At 62.9% G+C, this 8,051-nt stretch overlaps 2 protein-coding genes across 2 annotated transcripts; both read right to left on the reverse strand.

Moving 5' to 3' along the window:
- Positions 1-350: 350 nt before the first annotated feature.
- Positions 351-2,774, reverse strand: LOC106891290 (C-factor-like). The gene is made up of 6 exons (XM_014947744.1): positions 2,476-2,774; positions 2,061-2,112; positions 1,742-1,929; positions 1,293-1,451; positions 814-933; positions 351-539 (listed from the first exon to the last, which is right to left on the reverse strand). Exons 1-6 carry the CDS (start codon positions 2,620-2,622, stop codon positions 426-428), a joined length of 780 nt encoding a protein of 259 aa, XP_014803230.1. The 5' UTR covers positions 2,623-2,774; the 3' UTR covers positions 351-425.
- Positions 2,775-5,647: 2,873 nt separating this feature from the next.
- LOC106891282 (C-factor-like) lies at positions 5,648-7,798 on the reverse strand. Its single transcript, XM_014947734.1, has 6 exons — positions 7,522-7,798; positions 7,107-7,158; positions 6,714-6,901; positions 6,292-6,450; positions 6,061-6,180; positions 5,648-5,803 (listed from the first exon to the last, which is right to left on the reverse strand). The coding sequence occupies exons 1-6, from the start codon at positions 7,666-7,668 to the stop codon at positions 5,690-5,692; spliced, it is 780 nt and encodes a 259-aa protein (XP_014803220.1). The 5' UTR covers positions 7,669-7,798; the 3' UTR covers positions 5,648-5,689.
- Between the last annotated feature and the right edge of the window lie 253 nt (positions 7,799-8,051).

Consider the following 8,051-nt stretch of genomic DNA (forward strand, 5'->3'; position numbering starts at 1 on the left):
CAACCCAGGAGGTTCCTAGAGGGCATTGGTGGTAACTTCCTGACATATGTGATAGAGGACCTGACAAGGAGCAGAGCTCTGCTGGTCCTCATACTTAGAAACAAGGAAAGGTTCACTGAAAGAAGTGCCTGATGCATCAGAAGGTTATTAGAGGGCGAGCTGTGGGATGAGTCCTGCCAGGGTGATGGCCAAGGCTGCCAGTCAGAGCAGATCAGAATTTTCGACCAACCTAGCTTAATTATACACAGAAATAAGTCTGAGAAGTTCTCTCAAAACACTAGTGAAGACTCTCACAATGATAGTTAGAAGGAGACCAAGATGAAGGCTTAAACAGTGCTAGTTATCAGTTACAGACACAAATTTATTAAGACACAGGCACGACGTGGTGCAGGTGGGACCTGCTGTCAGGATCTTGGACTGGCATCTCACCAGGGCACAACCTTCCCCTCCCAGTCCAGGAAGGCCCCGGTCTCCTTCTCAGAGAGGGAGGAGAGCACCTTCAGCATCCCTTGCACGCTGGCCTCCACCGTCACAGGGGGCTGCAGGGGCAGAAGAAGAAACACAGCCATGTGTCAAAGGCCTGGCTAAGGTCTGCCTTGGAGCAGGTCATTGTCAGGGTTTGGGCTCTCTGAACTGAGTGAGGAGAGGCCACCACAGGGCAAGAAGAGTTGTTCATCTCTCATCTCCTTCCCTAAGGGTATCTGCCAAAGAGCTCCCCCAGAGCCCAAGGTGTCTGGGACTGATCAATCTACAGCAAACTCTGCGTTGCCAAATAAAGAGGTTCTTCCAGACCTTGTCCAAATGCTCTCTTACCTTTTGTGATCCTGAGCCCCCCATGTCGGTTTGCACCCAGCCAGGGTGGAGAGCAACGCAGAGGATGCCGTGCTCCTGGTAGCCCAGGGACTGGCACTTGGTCAGCATGTTGAGAGCAGCCTGCGGGGAGAGAGGGAGGGATGGCGGCGGGAGGGGAAGGGTGGCTGCGAGGGGACACGGCCAGACCCCGCAGCTGCGACAGGGCAGGGCAGGTGGAGCCAGCTGCCCCAGGGCATAGGGTGCTGCTGCACCATCCCCGTATGGTTGCCCAGCCCAGCTGAGGGCCCGTCCTGGCACGTCCCTCTGAGGTGGGACCCGGGGCCAAGCATGGGAATGTGCCGTGAGAGGGATCAAGTGGCTGACGGGAGCTCAGTCACAGGGCAGAGAGGAGCAGGGACTTGAGGGGGAGGATGGAAGGTGTGCAAGATTGTTTGGAGAGGAAAACGTCTGGTCTCACACCTGGCACAGTGTGGCAGTACCTTGCTGCAACGGTAGGAGACAACATGTCCTAAATTCCATAAATAGAGTTCCTCAATGGAGCCAGCAGAGCTGGACATGTTGATGATGGCTGCCTTGTTGCAGCTCAGCGCTGAGCCCGGGCTCCCCTGAGCAGCCTTCTTCAGCAAGGGCAGGAATGCCTGCAAAGAGAGGAGAGGACCAGCTCCTGCTACAATGGGCAATGTTGGCATCGGCATCAGAACTTCCTCCTTTTCCCACTGCTGTACCCCACCAGGCTCCTGCTCCTGAGCTCCAGCTGGTGGCTCCATAAGCTTCTCACTGACTGAGAGTCCATAGGGCCCCAGAGTGGAGGCAGGACCATCTGTCACTCTCCCTTCACATCCCATGGTAGAGCCCAGCTTGGGTAGCAGCTTTTCAGGAAGGAACACTCACAGGAGCTGTGATGGATTTCTGGGGGTAAGGATCTCACCTGGCCAACCAGCAGGGGCCCAACCGTGTTGGTGGTGTAAACCTGGGTCATGTTTTCCAGAGTCTCGTTGTCAAGTGATGCTTGCTTTGCAATTCCAGCGTTGTTGATGAGGAGGTTCAGTCCCAAGCCCCCCAGCTGCTCCCCAACTCTGGCTGCAGCCGCCTTGATGCTGGCAGGGTCACTGACTTCTGCAGGGCCGACACGGGGGAGCTCAGCGTCCCCATGGTGGATTGGGGTCCCCTGTGTCCCCCCAGGGACGGCAGCACCCGGGCACACGCCAGGGCAACCAGAGCGAGGGAGCCCACCTCGGGGCACCTACCGAGTGGGACGATGATCAGGTTGGGGTGCTTGGAAGCCAAATTCTGTAACTCCTGCAAGAGAGGGGCCGCCTGGGCACGGAGGGGCAGGAGGGGCTGCCCCTGCAGAGGCTCAGCCTTTCCCGGGCAAAGCCCCTCGGGCTCCAGCTCCGTCCCTGCCCGGCCTCACGCCCAGCACCCTGCTCCCGCTGCCCTGGCACGGGGCTCCCTGCCTCCCCCACGGGCCACGGGCCACCGTCCCCTCCACACACGCCAGCCACCGCTGATCCCGGGGCTGTCCCAGCCTGGCTCCCTGTGCCGCGCGTGCCCGGCTGCAGCCCCAGCCCTTGGCAAACCCCCTCCCTGCTCCCTCCCGCCGCCCCGGCACCCGGCACCCCCGTCCCCAGCACCACCCACTGCCTCCCAGCCCAGCCTCACCTGCGCCCGCTGGCCCTTGGGGTCCCGGCAACCCGCAAAGACCCATGTGGGTGGCTTTGGCATCTCCAGGAAATGCTGGACCAGCCCCAGGCCGATGCCCCGGTTGGCCCCCGTCACCAGGACGGAGCGGACGTGAAGCCCTGCCATGTCGCTTCTCCTCCTGCTGCTCCGGCTGGTGGTGTTTGCTCAGCTCCTAATGCTTCTTTATAGCATGTTCCACAGCCACCCCACCCACTCAGGGCTTGAACAAACCCTCGGCTCCAGGAACAACTTCTCCAGCTCTTCAAACTCTAGGACAGAGTTCCTGGCTGGGAGCCAGCCCCTGTTGCCAAAGGGCAAAAATCACTCGGGTTTTCAGGCAAACTCAGCTGACCTTGTGAAACCTGGCCCCGTAATCCAGGAGCTACTGGGCAGCCAGTCCAGGAGAAGCTGAGGTGGGTGAGGAGGGAGGGAGCAGCACGTGGGAGGGATGTGGGATGTCAAGCTCTGGTGGGCTTGGCAGCTTCACGAGATGGTCTTTCCACGTTGTCCCCGTATAGCACTGGAAATGGGTTGTGCTCATCCTTCTCCCCTGGGTCCCATGAGGCAGGTGGTGCCTCAGGTGGCCAGGAGCAGACCTTCTCTGCCTTGCTCTTGCCTCCTCTAAGCCAATGCTCATTCATTGATTGTCCCATGAAAGATTCATGGAGTGGAGCAAGCCCAGTGTGCCTACTGGCTGAAGGCAGTTACCCTGCATGTCCAGCACATCATGTCTCCACTGGTGATGCACGCTTTGGGTGCTACCCAGGAAGTGGTGGAGTTGCTATTCCTGAAGGTATTTAAAAGCCGGGCAGATGTGGTGCTGAGGGGCATGGGTTAGTGGTGGTTTTGGCAGTGTTAGGTTAATGGTTGGACTTGATGATCTGATAGGTCTCTTCCAACCTCAATGATGCTATGAATTCTGTGAATTCACTATGTGCAGTGTCACCTCAGCTGGTTGGCTTTTTCAAATGAGACAGACCGATGGGGCAAGACCCAGGACAGTGGGTCTCCTCTGCCCACCCAGAGGAGCAGGGAAGTCAAAAGGCAGCTCAGTTCAGCCCCAGCATCTCCCATCCTGGAGCTCCTGCCCTCCCAGGGCTGCCTGTGCTGGCTCCCTCCTTCCTTGGGGAAGGGAAAGGCTGGAGTCTGGACGGTCCTTGGGGTGTCCTCCCCATACCCTGCCCTTCTTCCAGGAGTATCTGTCTATCTGCTCGTCCACTCTCTGGGACAGAGACCTCCAGGGTGCTCCTCAGGCTCTGGGTTTGTCACGGATTAACTGAACATGGGTGTCTTTGTGCCAGGAATTTCTGCCGCTGCTGGAGAAGGCAGCGAAGGGCGCAGGGAAGGAGGGGCTGAGCTGCAGCAGGGCCGCCGTCATCAACGTCTCCACCAAACTGGGCTCCATCGGGCTGTGCCGTGGGGTGCTGCAGGCCCCCATGTACCCGTACCGTGCCAGCAAGGTGAGGTGCCAGGGGAGGTGCTAGGGATGCTCTGCTGTGTAATCCACCTGCCCCAGGCCACCCACCCCCTGCCTAGTCCTCCCAAGCGCAAGCACTGAGATGGAGACAGCAGCACCTGGGGCTGAGCCCTTCAGGCAGGTGGTGACGATGCTTCACCCCAGGGAAAAGGCCCTTTTTCCACCTCCCCACCCATTTTCTGGCTGGGAAACCTCCCCCCTCCTTCCCACCCATGGTGATGGCATGGCGGTGCCTCTTCCAGGCTGCCCAGAACATGGTGACGAGGTGCCTGGCTGTGGAGCTGCAAGAGAAGGGGATCTTGTGCGTGGCCACCCATCCTGGCTGGGTGAAGATGGACATGGGGACAGAGGAGGTACTGGGCTGTGCAGGGAAGGGTGAGCAGGATCCCCGCTGTACCTCCAGCTCTCCTCCCTCTCCAGGAAGGTGTGGGCCCTTGGTCCTTGGGCCCCAGGACCCGCTCTGGATCCTGCAACTCTGTGAGCATGGGGCTGGAGGCTCTGGAGCCACTCCAGGGCAGGGAGGAGACCACTGGCCAAGGCAGCCCTGCCAGCCCTGGGTCCAGGAAGGCATGGAAGGAGAACATCACAGCAGCCCGGGGATGTGTCAGCGTGGGGCCAGGCCTTCTGCGCCCCATGTTATCCCCATGGGGAGCACAGTCACCCACAGGGACGTCACATCCCCACACATCCCCAGCCCCAACGGCGACCAGGGCCGGGCCAGGAGCCCTTCCCCTCCCTCCCCACAGAGGTGCCAGCCATGCTGGGCCAGTGCTGGCCCCTCTCCAGAGGCCGCTGCTTTCCCACCCGAGCCCCCCGCCCTGTCCAGGGGGCTGGGGCCACCCCCAGAGCTGGCCTCCAGGCCTCGGGGGTCCCTCCCTGGCAGCCCCGTCCTGGCGAGGTGGGCTGAGGAGAGAGCAGGAGGGGACGGGACAGGCTGCCATGACAGGCAGGCCCCAGCCGAGCCTGGTACCTGCTGCCCAAGCTCCGTGTGTCCTTCTTCCCCCCTGAGACCCCGTGTCCCCCGACTGAGGGGAGAGGGTGGCCAGTCCCTGTGACCTCCAGTTCCTCAGTCCCTTGGCCACCCTGTCCCTGCCACCCCCAGTTCCTCAGTCACCCTGTCCCTGTCACCCCCAGCCCCTGTGACCTCCAGTCCCTGGGGCACCCTGTCCCTGTGACCCCCAGCCCCATGGGCACCCGGTCCTTGTCACTCCCAGTCCCTTGGTCACCTGGTCCCTTTCACCCCCAGCCCCTCGGGCACCCTGTCCCTGTCACCCCCAGCCCCTCGGGCACCCTGTCCCTGCACTCCCAGCCCCTCGGGCACCCTGTCTCTGTCACCCCCAGCCTCTGTGACTCACAGTCCCTGGGGCACCCTATCCAAGTGGTGTCTGTGTGGCCCTGGGATCCCAGCGCCGGGACATCCCAAGTCCCTGGGGCAGCCCCACTGCCAGGAGAGGGGCTGTGCCCCATCTGTGGTGCCTCCTGGAGGGGACGTCCCCAGAGGGCGGCCATGGTGCCACAGCACCCAGGGGGTGTCACTGGTGGGGAGCCCCGTGGCAGCCGTGGGGCGAGCAGGTGGCTGCAGGCACAGCCACAGCCCAGGATAAGGAGTGGGGCCGCAGAGCAGAGCCGGGGGCTCTCGGGTCAGGCTTTATTGAGGCTGGGGGCCAACGGGAGCACCAGCCCCAGGCCCCACTGCCAGGAGGCCAGGCTGGGGTCTCACCAGGGCACCACCTTCCCTTCCCAGTCCAGTAAGGTGCCAGCGTCCTTCTCGCCGAGGGAGGAGAGCACCTTCAGCATCCCTCGCACGCTGGCCTCCACCGTCACGGGGGGCTGCGGGGAGAGGGGGAGAGGCAGCCCCTGCCCCAGGCCGGGCTCAGGGCTGCCCTGGAGCAGCTGGGCCAGGGTGAGGAGCCCCCGGAGGATGAGGGGAAAGGTGGCAGACCCGGGCAGAGGGGCTGAGCAGAGGGGATGGGGGCAGCCGCCCGGGCAGGGATGGGGCAGGCAGGGAGGGGATGGTGGGGGGTGCGGGCAGCGACTCCCTCCCTCCCTGGGGAAATCAGCAGGGGGGCTGGGAGGGAAACTCTTACTGTGTGTCCAGCTGAGCTCCCCATGTCGGTTTGCACCCAGCCAGGGTGGAGAGCAACGCAGAGGATGCCGTGCTCCCGGTAGCCCAGGGACTGGCACTTGGTCAGCATGTTGAGAGCAGCCTGCGGGGAGAGAGGGAGGGATGGCGGCGGGAGGGGAAGGGTGGCTGCGAGGGGACATGGCCGGGACAGGGCAGGGGAAGCAAACCCGTCCCCAGCACGGCAGGGCTGTACCTTGCTGCAGCGGTAGGAGACAACTTGCATCAGATCAAACCCAAACAGAGAAGCGATGGAGCCCCCAATGCTGGACATGTTGATGATGGCTGCCTTGCTGCAGCTCAGCGCTGAGCCTGGGCTCCCCTGGGCAGCCTTCTTCAGCAAGGGCAGGAACGCCTGTGAGGAGGAAGAGGAGACAGGGCCACACATGGAGATGGTACAGGGAAGAGGACCAGCTCCTGTCACAGCGGGCAACATTGGCACCAGGACCAGAGCATCCTCCCGCCTCTTCCCGCTGCTGCAGCCCACCAGGCTCCATCTCCTGAGCTCCAGCCAGAGGCTCCATGACCTTCTTGTCAGGAAAGAGCCCGTCGGCACCAGAACAGAGGCCGGACCCTGTCACCTCCCTGGGGACAGCACTGCTCGGGTGAGGATCTCACCTGGCCCACCAGCAGGGGCCCAACCGTGTTGGTGGTGTAAACCTGGGTCATGTTCTCCAGCGTCTCGTTTTCAAGTGATACTTGCTTTGCAATTCCAGCGTTGTTGATGAGGAGGTTCAGTCCCGAGCCCCCCAGCTGCTCCCCGACTCTGGCTGCAGCCGCCTTGATGCTGGCAGGGTCACTGACTTCTGCAGGGCCGACACGGGGGAGCTCAGCGTCCCCATGGTGGATTGGAGTCCCCTGTGTCCCCCCAGGGACGGCAGCACCCGGTGTCCCCGCAGGCACTGGCCCGTGGGCACGGCTCCCTCCCGGCACGGGGCTCCCGGGGTGTGCACAGCGCCCGGGCACACGCCAGGGCAACCAGGGCGAGGGAGCCCACCTCGGGGCACCTACCGAGCGGGACGATGATCAGGTTGGGGTGCTTGGAAGCCAAATTCTGTAACTCCTGCAAGAGAGGGGCTGCCTGAGCACGGAGGGGCAGGAGGGGCTGCCCCTGCAGAGGCTCAGCCTTTCCCGGGCAAAGCCCCTCGGGCTCCAGCTCCGTCCCTGCCCGGCCTCACGCCCAGCACCCTGCTCCCACTGCCCTGGCACGGGGCTCCCTGCCTCCCCCACGGGCCACGGGCCACCGTCCCCTCCGCACACGCCAGCCACCGCTGATCCCGGGGCTGTCCCAGCCTGGCTCCCTGTGCCGCGCGTGCCCGGCTACAGCCCCAGCCCTTGGCAAACCCCCTCCCTGCTCCCACCCGCCGCCTCGGCACCTGGCGCCCCCATCCCCAGCACCACCCACTGCCTCCCAGCCCGGCCTCACCTGCGCCCGCTGGCCCTTGGGGTCCCGGCAACCCGCAAAGACCCACGTGGGTGGCTTTGGCATCTCCAGGAAATGCTGGACCAGCCCCAGGCCGATGCCCCGGTTGGCCCCCGTCACCAGGACGGAGCGGAAGTGAAGCCCTGCCATGTCGCTTCTCCTCCCGCTGCTCCAGCTGGTGGTGTTTGCTCAGCTCCTAATGCTTCTTTATAGCATGTTCCACAGCCACCCCACCCACTCAGGGCTTGAACAAACCCTCGGCTCCAGGAACAACTTCTCCAGCTCTTCAAACTCTAGGACAGAGTTCCTGGCTGGGAGCCAGCCCCTGTTGCCAAAGGGCAAAAATCACTCGGGTTTTCAGGCAAACTCAGCTGACCTTGTGAAACCTGGCCCCGTAATCCAGGAGCTACTGGGCAGCCAGTCCAGGAGAAGCTGAGGTGGGTGAGGAGGGAGGGAGCAGCACGTGGGAGGGATGTGGGGTGTCCCCATCATGGGGACTTGACAGTGTTTAGCTTGACAGCTTCACAAGCATC

The sequence above is a fragment of the Calidris pugnax genome, unplaced genomic scaffold (genome assembly GCF_001431845.1).
Source record: "Calidris pugnax isolate Ruff unplaced genomic scaffold, ASM143184v1 scaffold30, whole genome shotgun sequence".
Classification (NCBI taxonomy): Eukaryota; Metazoa; Chordata; class Aves; order Charadriiformes; family Scolopacidae; genus Calidris; species Calidris pugnax.